We start from the raw sequence: 15,202 nt of genomic DNA, 5'->3' as shown, positions 1-15,202 counted from the left end.
ACAGTGAACATTATAGTATTCAACTAGAAACCAGTAGGGACATGACTGTTCTTTTTGGAAAGGAACCAATATATTTCTGTTTTGTTTGTGTGTGTTTGCTCCCCAGATGGGACGCCCTATACTTGGTGGGTGGGTCGGGGCAGCGAGAAGCACTTCTACTGGGGAGGCTCGGGGCCCGGCATCCAGAAATGTGCCTGTGGCATCGACAGGAACTGCACTGACCCCAAGTATGACTGCAACTGCGATGCCGACCACAAACAATGGTAAGTCAGACAGTCACATAAAAGTTTAGCCGGAGCGCACACAATTTGTACCATATTGATTAACTTCACTACAGTTTCAGTTATGCATTGACTTTAATTAAAGTCTGCAGAACCAGCTGCCAGTGAAAGTTTTCGGTCACACCCAGTCCACCGGCTGCAGTGGAGCATAGCAGGTCATACAGGGACATTCATACAGCCGAGTCAGCACATCTGTTATTTGCATCATTCTGCTGTGCATTCTGCTTAATGCTCCTTTGAGCACCCAGCTGTATCCATCCCACTTCAGTTTTACAGATTTGCCCTATCACTGACGCTACGGTACATCTGGGTTATCAGAGACTCAGTGGCACGTATGGAAAACTGTCTAAAAGCCAAAACAGTTTACTGGAATAGAGTAAGATTTCCCAAGCACATTGGTTAGTCTTAATCCTCAATGGCTTTCCTCTTGTAACATATGGTTTGAAATTGTTTCTATGGTCTCTGTTGTGCATATCAGACTATGTTTTTCTACAAAAGACAGTGTGGAAGTGGTACAATGGAATAATAGTCAGGTGTTTTTTCACTTACACTGTACTCTAATACATCTAACACTTCAATACAAGAACAGTACTGCTCCTTCCATTTCTTCAACACGGATCAAAACGTTTGTGAAAGCAGTCTTTTTGTCTGGGATATGTAGCTTTAGCCTCTGACTTTTAGAACAATGTCATATATGTAGCCATCAAATGCATATTTACAAGCCTTATACTAATGCTGTGTCTTAATTTGCACACTTTTGTTATTTCAAAAAGGTTTCTGACCAAAATTATCCAGTACCAGGAGGATGGGACTGGATAGTCAATTACTGTTCATTACAATCAATAACCAGTGGACAACTCAATAAAGACATTTATGCTTTTTAATTAACTGGATAAAGTGGATTTAGTAAATATTCTCGCTATTGGGATCAGCCCAGTATTACCACTGCCAGTTACAATCAGCCACAAAGCAGCTTCAGTGAAGCAGTTAGGAGTTAAATGCCTTTTTCAGAGGTTCTTCAGGGACACAACAGTGTTTGTCATTCAGCCCACCCACAGATTTTCTCTGCTGGGTCAAAGGAACTTCTATTTTACCTTAACAGTATTTAATGTTTTGTTTGTTTTTATTAAGCACTATGCAAAAAATCTCACTTTGAATTTTGAAATCGTAAAGGTCAGTGTACCTATTGAGTGCTAGTTACAGTATGCTTCATAAATACATGTTCTTTTACTGAGAATTTCATTTTGGCTGGCATTCAAATATAGAAATATCTAAATCCCTGCATAACTCCAATAAATAACGTATTGCCTAAAAGACTGCCGTTGATATGGCAATACTGACTGTATTGCTATATCATTCAACTTTAAAGTAAAAAATGTCATACCCACGGACATTTTGACGGGACGACTTTAATGTGCTGAAACTATAACCATCCCTAATGCTAATGTTTGCATTAATCTGTCAGCTCAGAGTCTGCCTTAGCTGGACAGTGTGATGAGGTGTCTAACTTCAAAGTGACTGAATGATGAATACCACTATCAGTGATGCGTTTTAAGAGCGATGTTTGCCAGGACCAACAGTTTGTGTTTCAAAGCTCCTTTAACCAGCTGATGGATTTTCTCATTAAACCGATCACTGTCTGTGGGTGTGTGTGCATGTGTGTACATACTGTATGTTTGTCTGTGAGTAATTACTGAGTGTTAGCATGAAGGAGAGATTTCATTTACTTTCATGTCTCCCTCCTCATCTCTAAAACTGATGAGATTACAAATAAGTCTTACTCTGTCTGGCGCTCTCCATTAATAATGTATGCATTAATGTCTCATTGTCTGGCTGAGTGACTTTATGAAATATTACCCATATAACTCTATTTCCACTCGTTACCCATATTTTTGTCAGCTCATAGAAGCATACACATATGTATGCACACATAGATACACGCTCACATACAGACACACTCATGCGTGCACAAAGCCATAAAGCAGATCTCGCTGTTTCATTTTCAAACAACAGTGAATAGCAAACAATAAAAATCAAATAGTTTATAGCATTTTATGCTAAAACTCATGCCCACCATGTAGCCTGTGATGTAGAAATAATTCTTTGTAGTATTATAATGGGATTGTCAGTGGACTAGTTCTTGTGATGGCAAGAAAAAGTAATAATGCTGTCAATTGATTTAGTTCTTCTGATTGATTGATTTTTTTTCTCATTCATGGATTGCTTTAAATATCATGCCAACTATCCACTCATTCATCCATACATCCAATTCATTCTTCTATGTGTCACTCTTGTATTGTTATATACTCCTTTATTGTTATATACTCTTCTTTAACCATTTTGTTATGGTGTGTTAGGTTCATGTACAATAGTTTTTTCTCTTTTTTTTTGTGTGTGTGTGTGAAACAAAAACATTCTAGAGAAAATGTAAAAATAACTTACACAGATATGCATATATACAAAGCATACCCATATACAGTGTGCTACTAGAACATAGAGGCAAATTGGTTATGTGTTACATTGTAATTATGTCGGTTACCGCCCTCATATTTAAAAAAAATAATAATTAGGAATGAGTTTTATGTATATATATCTGCACATTTTCACATATATATTCTATAATAAGTAATATAAACATTTGGTATGCTTTATGTAAGGTAATTATATGGTTACAGCTAGGGCTGGGCAATATGGGGAAAATGAAATATCACGTCATTGATATTGCGATGATATTGTAGGGTTGACTATTGGTGCTAGTATATGCAGAATAAGATTTATGATAAATAACCATCAATAATGTGGAATTTAATGACTAAGTGGATGAGGAGAATTAATAAAACAGTCTGTTTTTTCAGAAAATGACATTACTTTATTGTAAGTCAGCTTCTGAAACAAGGAAAAGACAACATTTATGATATTACAATATCCAAAATCTAAGGCAATATCTTGTCTTGTATTACTATATTGATATTATATTAATATATTGCCCAACCCTATGCAACTAACATCTATTATACATGTTTTTTGCCATGACCTTTTTTCTCTGCCTCCTATATGAGACATGCATCATCTTTAACATTCATTTCACAACCATTTCAGATTTTTTTTAGGATGCACATTAACATACTACAAGTACTCCCTTAAAGTCAAGGAACTCTGTGAATGAGCAGCATTTGCATAGTTTTGAAAAAACTGGCTATAATCACAAATGTGCAACATACAAGAAGGTTCCTTAACAGCAAAAGATGCAGAAATTTCACATTTTATTTAACAACAAGATAAGGGACTAAATATTTAACATGGTTCCTCCTCTTCCCTCCGTCTGCGTGTTTCCACTCATCTTACAGGAGAGAAGATTCTGGTCTCTTGGTATATAAAGAGCACCTTCCAGTCAGCCAGGTGGCTGTGGGTGACACCAACAGACCGGGCTCTGAGGCCAGGCTGACTGTTGGACCACTCCGCTGCCAAGGAGATAGTAAGTAACTCTTTCGTATTTTAACTAATGGGCAGCTTCGCAAATTTGTAACCAAATCAGAATCCCAAATGATGATTGGCTTGGACCAACGAGCATAATTGTGAAAATGAATATCAAGATTAAAGAACAGGAATCCCATGAGCCACAGGGGGTTGGAAATGTAATTAATGAATGATTGAATCAGGGACGTACATGAAGTAACTTTAACACAGGAGGGGTCCTGCCAGAGGATGCCTCTGATTCAAAGAGAGTGAAAAGGTCAGTAATGTAGCCAGGAGCGAAATCACACTGTGCTTTAGAATTATCAGTTAGATCTTAAAAATAACTTCAAAGCTAACAGGGTGCCTTCACATAAAAATGAAGACTGGTGTGAGCATTTTGGATTAGCTGCAGGGGTTAAAGGGACCTTTGAGTGTGGCAGGAGGGCTGCAGTTACAATGGCCTAATTGAGAGGAAATACTAAATACGACTTAATGACTTCCTCCAAGTCAGCTGCGGAGAGGTTGACTTTTGAAATAATTCTCAGCTGGTTGTCAAGGCATGACAGCATAACCTTTGTGAGGGGCTCATCAAAGGCTGAATCAAGAGAACACCTCCAGTCTCTTAAATACAACTCATATTCAGATTCCCCTGTTGACATTGTGTGTAGCCTCTGAACAGAGGCGGGGAGCCAAAGGACATTTTTTGACTGATGTTAAGTTGTAGAAGATTCCTAGACTCGAAACTTTATCAGACTTTTGAAATAGTTAGATTTATAATGTGTGAGGAGAGAAAATGATGTAGCGGCTACAACAAAGGTCACAGGGCTATGCAGTGTAGTTGTCGATAAAGGTTGTCTTTCCTATTAAGATCCGGATAGCTCTGTGATGTCTGTTGAACCACGGAGCTGCTGTGTCTGAAATACCACCACATTCCTAAAGCAGGTCATGTAGCACTGCATGGACAATGGAACACAGAGATCTAAAATAAATAAGATCACATTCTCCTGCATCTTTTGTCCAAAGAAGGTCATTTGTGACTCTGAGGAGAAATGTCAAGTATTCAGGAAAGCAGCCTAATGCTGTGTTCACACTGCAAGCAGCACAGCACAGGCTACAAGTCCTCTTCAATAGAATCCTGATAAGCGTTGAAAACTGACACCTTAAGCTTGTTGCTGCGGGGAGATGTGACACGCTCAAATAAAAATTGAGTTTGCCTCAACTTTTGTGCAATGACGCAGTTAAGCATCAACCAGTCGTATAGTTTTGCTTCTAGCTGTGGTGCTTTGTTATATAGCGTAGTTAGCTGGTGCTGTGATAGCTTTGTGTGCATTGTGGTGCACAGAGGGATGCATCGAAATTTGATGCTTAAATAGGACTCAGATATTACTCAAAACATATATATTTTTTGACCAAGCAGACCTACAAACTTTAGATGGTTTTCAGTCAAGTTGCATTGTGGCAAGTAGCAGACACACACAAGCACGTCACAGTGTAACTACGTTAATGAACGTTTCAGCAACACTTCAACAGTGACTCTGCGATGATGCAACTGGTCCGTCTGTTGCTGTGTCGCTTTTAGTTTTTAAAACAGCATAAAGCCAGACTGGAATGTTTTCCAAATTCAGTTAAGTCTGAATAAATTAACTGTGAGATTATGCATTCTCAATAACATACGATAAGAAGTGGAGGCACGCCAGTCAGGAGCAATGTTTGACACTGAGTATAGATTGAATTGTGGCCACAGATACCACCATGAATTACGCATCACTTGGAACTGTTATCTGCCCATCTCAAGGTCCTATTCTTAAAATATATTCCATTAAGGATAATGCAGGGCAAACATGCTCAAGAGGTTTTGCAGCTGAGTGCAGTTTTACATTTTTTGTGTCTGATTGCAGTTACCCACAAGGCAAAATATAAATGTGGCTTTTGCACAAAGAACACAGTAAGCAGAACAGAGAGAAAATAAAAACTGAAATTTTCAGCCTGCAAGCTACAGGTCTTTACCAATAAGGTACAGAGAAACTACAAAACTTCAGGCAAGGAATTTAAATGTGACAGAGAGAAAACATATTTGGGATTAGTATCCCAGTCTGTCAGTGCTCTTCATTTACCACCAGTCTGCGAGTCTGAAGACTGTGATACTTTCACCGTAACTGCGTGTGTCTTAGTACTAATCTCTGTGAACTAGACTGTTTTTGCCATGAGGCTCTTTTGCATTGAAAAGGGCCAGTTGTCTGCCAAATGCATATAGCCCACTTGAAATACGTGCAGATAGCACAGGAACAAAAGGACACTATTTGCATGACGGTGCAGTTCGGGGTGCATTTCTGCCCCTACAGGTGCTCTAAGTTTCTTTCTGTCTTGTGAATTGCTCATGAAACCTTTGACCTTTGAGAGCTCTCTGTGGGTACCAAAAGATACATCCTCTTGTTTGAAAGTCAGTAAAACAATGTGGACAGCGTGTTAAGGGTTGTATTGGCCAGTGCCCTGTGCCCTACAGAAAATAAATGGCTCCTAATTCTACCTACTCTGTGTTTGACTCAACTTTCTTAATGCATTTTTCTTGGGGAAAATAATTCATAAAAATCCAGTCAATGCTAGCTATTTCCATCACTATTGATGTATTCAGGTATGTAATAGTGGGAAACTGAACACATTGTGTAAGCCTAGTGAGCTATGTGCTGTACATTGTAGAATGATGCATTTATACAATTGATGTGTATACTTAAATGCTATAGGAACTGGCTTCATCACTTAACAGGTATTTGGTGTGCAGTTTACTACGGTTACAAAGTCAGGTAATTTACTTCAAGCAATAATACACACAAAGTGGCTAACAATATGGTGACTGTCTCTCTCTTTGTAAATTATATAATTTACTTCATAGGTACATGGATTACTTTGTTAAACTGTGGTACCTGTACATTTCAACTATGTCAAGTATGTCACTCAGGGACATCCAGTTGTTTTCTGGACAGTTTTTTTTAATACTTAACACAAAAAAATATTCCACCCTGCTCTAAGAGGGCACGATCTTTGCCACAGTTGCACAACACCTGATAACACACATAGTACAATAATTAATGTCACATATCTAAGCATGGGCAAACCACCCATTATATTTCTTTACAATTAATGGAAAATGTGCAGCTGTATGGTTAGTGGGGTGGCGGCAAAGTCATGACTTAAACACCCAACAGAATTAAAAAAATAGAGGAGTACTTTGGTCTTTATTATCTTTACTTTCCTCATGTAGAAGAGCATTTTGCCCCCTTCTGCATCCCTAATCCCTGGAGAAATGAAACATTGTTAGTATGTCTAAGACTGAACAATACATCCCGACACTGAAAGCCAAACTTTTAGAAAGTAACAAACCGCTTTTGAAGATTAAAATTTGCTGCTGATGGTTTAAATGGGGTCTTAATTAAAAACTATTGTGAGAGAGAACAAGAGAAAACACTTCATGCATAGCGGAGTACAACTGGGCACATTGTTATTCAGGGGTTGCACTTGAGTATGAAAATAACACATCACTCATACTCACATTGTGCTGATCATTCAGAGAAATAGTTTTTTATCTTGACTTGTATTTCTGCTGTGAAAAATACTATGTGTGTATATGTGTGGGTTTTTTGCGCTTCGGAATATGTGTTTTTGTGTCTGTAGCCGCTTGTGTTTGTGTTTATGTATGCGTGTGTGGCCAGATAAAGGTATCTGAACTCTGTTCAGAGACTTTCCATCTAAACAGGCCTCTCATCCTTTTATTCTCTTCTGTCTAGTCCTTGTAGTTTTGGTTGTTTCTCAGGTAAACATCAGATATCAGATACTGCAGAAACACACACACAAACAACACACCCAGAGAGGCTGTTTAATCCTAGCTGTTTCTCTTCCTGTCTTTTCTTCTAATCAGTGTTGGCACACTGCTCCCTGTGGGATATGGGGTCAACTGGAAGACACACACAGATTCCTACTCTATCATATTGACCACCTCTCTTTCCTCCTAACTCACGAGCCTTTGCTGTTTCACTCTGTACCTGCAGTGTGTCAGTCCTGCAGTGTGCACTGTGTCTCTGTCTCTGTGATTCATGGCATCATATTCCTGATGCATCTGTCATCCTTGGCTTAATGAAACATTTCTCATTCTGAATCTGAGTGGGCTTTCACACAATCTCATAAAAGTCAATGGATAATGGAAATATAATCCTAATGATGTAAAGCCACACAATGATAGCTCCCATTACAAGGAGAAATTCAGCAAAACACATACCAGTGTGTGATGCACACCAAAACCATCGTTTTAGGTGTTAGCAAGCCAGCTTGAAGATGACAAGACTGATATTTGTTGACATATTGCTATCCTGCTTCACCACACACTATAACTCTCCAGAAAAGTGTCATTTTTTTCACTCCCTGTATCAGCACACCAACACTAATTGACACTTTTCAAATGATGCAGTAATACATAGCCAGCATGTGTTGCTACTCGGGCTTTTTGCAGCCTCAAGTACAGTATCTTTTGGGAGGCTTCCTGAAAGCCACAAGGAGCCAGAAGCTGATTTGTTGTATTCGGCTGTGAGTTTCTCTCATCGTTCCTAAATGTGACAAAACAGATTACAACTAGAGTCAAACAATGCAACAATGACCAAATTTATATGCACACTAATATTACACTATTCAGTCTTGCAGGATTATGGTGCTGTTTTAGGGATTGTTGTAGCCTGAAATAACTGATTTCATGGCAGCTTTTCTAAAAAATATGATGCATGTTACAATGTTTATAGCTGTTGTAAAAATAGTTGTGGTGGTGTCTTGGATTCTGAGATTTTTATTATGAGCATTCAGTGTTTCCCACAGAATTAAAATCTATTTGTGTTTTGGGAGGGGGGGGGGCAGCAACATCAGATTGCCAACAATCAGCTGTTGCTGCTTTTGAAGCCGCGCTGAATGACCAGTTTCTTTAACCTCTCTCCTCCTGCTCTCTTTACCAAGTTGGCAGGGACTAACACAGCTGAATATCCCTATACTGGTCATATTTTGCCGCTGTGGGCAGAAGCCACACAGCCGTCGCTGACATTCGACACCAAGCTGTTACTCTGAGCAACATTGAAGTGGCTTGACTCTGTCATTAAACCTGTTATTAACAGTTTGTTGACGTCAGCCATGTGATGCTAACAGTTAGCCCTGTCACTTTGTGTTTGTGACACTCTTCCCCAGGCACGGAGCTCCATTCCTGCAGAAGTAATCTCATGAAAAAGCAAGACAGAAGGACGGGGCGGGGGGCTGATCGCATCAATATGCTGTGTGCATCACCTTAATGTAATGATATTGTACCCATTTATAAATAGTCAAAATTGCGATAAAGTTGCAGTGATTGGGCAAAGTTACACAACATTCACCAGGACTGACTGAGTTTGCATTAATTGTTGTGATAGCAACATCCTGGAGGGGCTGAATAATATTCCAAATATGACAATATTATTAATTTGATACAGGTCATGAAAACAAAATTTGCAATTTGGATATTTTGAATGGGGCCTTATTCCGAATGTGACATTCCCTATCAAGACATGTAGGGTATGCTGTTACTAGTCAGGTTTAAAGAGCATTTTTGGACAAGTATACAGCATTATAACAATATGTGTGTTATTTGAGGTTTTTACCTCAGTTTGCAAAACACGGCCTCTTGCCTGTTTATGGTCAGCTCTGTACGTTGTCATGGTTACGCTATACATAAAAAACAATTTTTAAGGCCGGGATAAAAGTGTGTCCAAGGATATGAGCAGATATTACAATGCTGACTTTTTCAAGAAAGTGGTTTAAGAAATAATAGAGGGAGGCTGTGATCGTACACTCAAAGAAGTCGGCCACTGGGGAAAAAACAATTGAAAAAAAAAACCTGTTTTGACACAAAGGAGCAAAATGGCACAAGCAACTCAAGTCATTCCTTTTTTTCTATATTTTGATGTGATAATGACATTTTAGGGCACATTAATCAGCATATATACAGCTGCATATAAAGGGGAATATAAATGAAATATAAATTTTCATTTGCTGTGTAAACATCTTAGCAGGAATATTGTCTGTTTTTATGGAGTAAGGCCAAAAACATGAATACTTTGTGCTTGTAAATGCAGTCAGTGTATTATCTTTTCTTAAGAGTGGAACAGTTGAACCACACTACAGCTGCAGGCTCAATCAGATCCTGACTCCCCGTATGTGTTATCCATCAAGCGGCTTCAGAACAAAACTGTATGAATACCTCAATCAAGTGGTTTTGTCTTTGGAGATTGCCTCTGCCTCCCTCATCCCTTCTCTTTATTTTTCTACCTCCTAAGATGAAATAGATTAAAACAGCATAGAGAGGAAGTAATGTCAGTATCTCCTGTGTGATGTAACAAAGTACCAGAGAGGTTTTGTGGAAAGTAATATCGTGCAGAGAGAAAAAGCAAACATGGATTTCACCTTTAGTGCATGGCAGCATGATCATTAGGATAATAATGCTTCATATATTATCTATTGTCTGCTTGTTTTTCATACTAAAGGGAATAACTGAGTGGAGCTATGCAATCTCAGTGGACTATGTGTGGGCATTTTGCAAGCTTTACAGACTGTGCTGGATTTAAACTACAACAGAATGAATCTAAGAATACTGTGGATGTGGTTTACTTTCATGCACAGATTTTTTCACTCTCTATCAGTTTTTACATTCATTCAGGAGACAGGAAGTGGCCTGGTTCTGTCGAAGGGCCAGAACATGACAGACCACCTGCCCTCACTCCTCACCAGTGTCACACTCATTATGGTCCCTTCATCAACAATCTGGTGCCATTCTCGCTAATGTCCCTCTATCACAGAGCTGCCAACATACAAACAAACCATGATTTAATGACCCATGACATCACATCTGTTTGTGTGTGTGGCTCTATCATGTAGCAGTATGGCAGACACAATTACAAAAGATGGATCCTTCTGTCACTTGGAGGGGGTCATATTCTCTTTGTATTACTCTATTATCCACTGTGTGACTGTGTGTGTGTGTGTGTGTGTGTGTGTGTGTGTGTGTGTGTGTGTGAGTGAGTGTGAGAGACAAAGATAGAGTTATCCCCTTTTATATTGAGTTGCCAAATTAACAAACTAACTTTAAAATGAAGATGACTTTGAGGTATGTTTGCAATAGTGCCAGTCAAGACACCGGAACATGGAGCATGCATTATATATTGGCCCATTAAGGCATATTAAACATATATTAAAAATTTCACACGTGAATAGGTGCTCCGTGTATGATTGATGCTCCTCATACTTTGCATGGAGCTCTGTCTCAGTAAGAGCAATGATGATTGGCTGCCATATAATGGATTTTCTTAGGAAAATGACTAATGTCTTGTGCAGTCAGGGAAAGTTTTAGTAAGGAGGTGTCTTTGTGTCTGTGTGTGTGCACATGTGCACGCTTCTCTGTGTGTGTGTGTGTGTGTGTGTGTGTGTGTGTGTGTGTGTGTGTCCGCGGTGGGCACAAGAGCAAGTAAGAGTGCAACTTTCTGTGTGTGTGTGTGTGTGTGTGTGCGTGTGCATGCGTGCGTGCATGCTCGGGCATTAATGAAGCCCATTTCCATGGCTAGTTTAATGGCAGCCTATACAGTCGCAGGCAGACAGAGAGGAATTAGTCCCATTTATTGATGTTAAAAGGGTTTGGACATTTTAATAGATAGGAATGAAAATAAATGACAGCAAATGAAGCAAAGCAGCATGTGCTCTATTATTATAATGTAATGCACCTGCTATGAGACATGCACGGCCTCATGGCTGACCACAAATGAAAGATTACAAGGGTCACCTATGATACTTCAAAACTAATTAATTGATTTGTACCCATTTGTCACTGTTCATATGCCCACATGTAATGTCTCTGTAATTGATGTCATTCTAGCATGCTTTTTAAGACATCAAGGGTCTGGTGCGCATACCAAAGGGCTTATTACTTTTCTGTTCATAGATGTATGAGATGATGTAAACAGATAAACAAGTCAAGTGTAAAAATGTAGTAAAAGTCAAAATTTGATAACTTTTTTTGTATTGTACAATTTATTTATTTTTTTGATCATTAAGCACATGAAAACTTTTTTAACATTTGGGCCCATTTTTACATTTCATATATATACATATTTATTTTATTGTTTATTTAACAGGTACAATACACAATATATTGTACCAACTAAAAGCTCACTTTTTTTAGCTGTAGTCCCTGGGAGGAGGCCACCAGCGATGCACAGTTTACGTAGAGATAATATATGAGTTTTGGTAAATCCAAACAACACACTTTGTAAATATATACATTTTTTAAAAAATAGACAAAATTAAACACCATATGAAAAAGTAAGAAACAAGACAACAAATAGCAACTATTTTTGGAAAAAAAAAACAGCAGAAGAACAATACTAAAATAATTGAATAAAAACTAATGAGCCTTTGTTATACATACATGGTAATGATTCCATCGACCAAACAGGTATTCATAAACATTTGACAAAGCCGTAAATGAAAAGGTTAGTTCCAGTGACCTTGAAGGAGGAAAACAAAAGCTAATCACCAAAATTGTTTTTAATGTTTGCTAGATGAAGTCCTATTTCCACAATTTATTTTTAGCAGAGCATTACATCCATTTAAAAACATATTACATTTATCCTTTTGTCTAAATATTCATACACAAGAAATAATTTAAAGAAAAAGTTTCCCTTTCTGTCTTTGCTAAACTTGTATATCTTGTAATCTCTTCATGATTATATCTCTAAAGGTTAAGTGCTAAAAATGTGATGAGCAACTTTATCAGTTGAGTCAGATTGATAAAGGCTTATCAAGTCTGAAATGAAAGATACAGACTAATTACCTGAAGTTTCAAATACTATTTTTACTATAAACATACAGAGCCTAAACCAATTACATGCAGTTGAAATGAAATGCAGGTCTCCGTGGAAATTTAGACATGAGCACAGAAGTATTGTGCCATAGTTCAATATGTTTCAGAAATATATATGTAGGTTCAAGTGTTATGTTTTGAATTATATCTGAGCTGTACCCTTGGGGGCACTTTCAAGATGCATCACATTCCAAGATCGGAGCTGCTGTCTCTCTTGTTGGATGACACTATTCTAAGTCCTTTGATGAAAAGGACAACTTTGCACCTGAAGTAGGTAGCAGAATAAGTGGAAAAGTTAAATGAGATGGCTCAGCGGGTGTTTGCTCCTGCAAAACTGAGTAATAAGTGCTTTAGCAGGCCAGAGATCCTGAATTTCACAATCTACAGTGAATACACAGACATACAGACACACTTCACACTGAGTACATGCAGTACGTGTGAGGATGAGGTTTTAAATATGAGCTATTTCTGTATTAAGTGTAGTCTTCTTTGTACAGCCAACCGTATACATGAATTTGTATTTTTAAAGTGTATTCACATGTATTTTATATGTGTGTTTGTTTGTGTGTGTGCCTGAAAATGTCCTAGTTAATGACCTGCGACAGTGCACTCAGTCATCCTTACCATCTGCTGGTACTGGCACATAACCCATCTGGTCAAGCATGGACAGATGAATCATCTAGTTGGCGTACAGACTCAAACTTCACCCCAAACTGTATCTCACGTCATGTCAGCCTCCACAGTTCAGTGGGCTGGAGTTTGTTTTTGTTTTTTTGCACGAGTCCCCATGGTCTGATCCAGAGGTCAGCAGCTGTTTTCAGTGTTTTATGCAATGCCACGTCTCAGTCAAATTAGTTGAAGGGTGTGGGAGATGGTTACAACATGCAGACAAAAAGTGCAGAAATAATCATAATATAAGCAGATTTTGGAGTACCTTTAAATTTGCTCTGTTTTTTTGTGGTTACATTTGTGATTCTTTTTCATTAATCCCTGCAGTGGGTGTTAAAGGAGCTTTATGTGACATTTAGAGCATATCTATGATTCAGAGTTTGACCCGGGATTGCATGAAAAGTGCTTACAATGGCATCAGTTCTACCAAGCCTTGACTTTGGAGCAGCCAGAGGGGCCCCATCTGGGGATCCAAGGCTGCATACTGGCTCATATGGGGTCAGCATTTGTGTTTCTGTAGAGAAGCCATGACTATGGTGATGTGATGTTGTCTGTTAAAACCAATGTGAAGCCTAGCTGTGATATTATTAGATTTGAGGTATTTGGTCATAAACCAAAGTGCTGGACAAACTGAAATGTGTAACATAATATTGGCACTAGATGAAAAGTGAGAAGATGACCAGAAATATCACAGTTCACTCTGCAGGGAAAATAGTGTGCGTTTGTAGCAAATTTTATTGCAATTTATAATAATAGTTGTTGAAACATTTCACTTAAAGCCACAAATGTCAACCTGATGGGGAACTACAGGAAATATTTATTATCTGGCATCTATGAATGTCTATGTAAAATGATGATGACCAACAGACAAACATTGCTATTCATGGAGCCACATCATTAGCATGGCTAAAAAATTTTATTCACTTCAACTTTGGAAAAAGTAGCTATTCACCAAACATATTCCAATCACAGGACAGAGGGTCCTTCAGCTGCTTCATTGCTGCATGTTTAAAAAAATGTCCTCCTTGAAAACTATGCAGATCAAGCTGTTGCTATGTTCTAAGCACCTTGGTCACTGCACCAACAAACCAGAGCATAGAAGCTCTAAACCCTGATGACAGAATGTGAATTGTTGCTCATGTGAGTCATGAGCCCTCGCTGGATTTTGAATTACTTCATGCTGCATCGTCCTCCCATCCAGACTGCAGTGATCCTTCCACACAGCACTGGTTTGCTCCATTTCTTTCTGTGCTGTACTCTTTGTATGCATTTTAAAGTGTTTCAAATAGTTGTTTAATGTAAGGTGCACTGGGGTTGAATGTATTGAAGGCTGCCACCACAGAAGACTCTTGAAACCTTAAAGTACTCCATCTACATGTTGAAAGACGGAAGAAATTGAATGTCAATCGACCATTATTCCGCTGCTTCAGAAAATGAAGTGTCTAACAAACGAGTAGCTCGGCAACAGAGGCCAGAGAGGTCCTGAAAGTAGATCCGAGATATTCTTGGGTAAGCCTTATTGTCTGCAGTAGTGCACCGCGCAGTGAGACCAAGGCATCCAGGAGAATAAGTGACAACAGGATAAGAATTTCTGCAAAGGCATCACCTTGAGAACCAATTAGACAGAGAAAAGTGGCTTATTAAGGAAACCACTTCAGATTTCATTTGAAAAGCGTCTGTCTTGGAAGTTCTCATCACAAACCATAGATCCTCCTTTCTAGTTTTGTCTCTGTTTACTGAAAGCCTACATATGAATACATAAAGTAAAATGGCTTGATTGCACACAGAAGCTTATAGAACGACCTGATTGTCTTCCAAGGCTGTTTAATGTAGCAGGCCGTGCAGTTCATATCACACTCATTTTATAGATCTGTGGTCAATA

At 38.6% G+C, this 15,202-nt stretch overlaps 1 protein-coding gene across 1 annotated transcript in view; it reads left to right on the top strand.

The window, feature by feature from the left end:
* cntnap2a (contactin associated protein 2a) overlaps positions 1-15,202 on the top strand; it is a 373,307-nt gene that overhangs the window by 299,826 nt on the left and 58,279 nt on the right. Inside the window, exons 16-17 of the mRNA XM_042510367.1 lie at positions 107-263; positions 3,629-3,756. Coding sequence (XP_042366301.1) covers positions 107-263; positions 3,629-3,756 — 285 coding nt within the window. The remainder of the gene's footprint in view (positions 1-106; positions 264-3,628; positions 3,757-15,202) is intronic.

Source organism: Plectropomus leopardus, chromosome 21 (assembly GCF_008729295.1).
Source record: "Plectropomus leopardus isolate mb chromosome 21, YSFRI_Pleo_2.0, whole genome shotgun sequence".
Taxonomy (NCBI): Eukaryota; Metazoa; Chordata; class Actinopteri; order Perciformes; family Serranidae; genus Plectropomus; species Plectropomus leopardus.
Note: the sequence above shows the minus strand (reverse complement) of the source record. Positions and strands in the feature narration are given on the sequence as shown.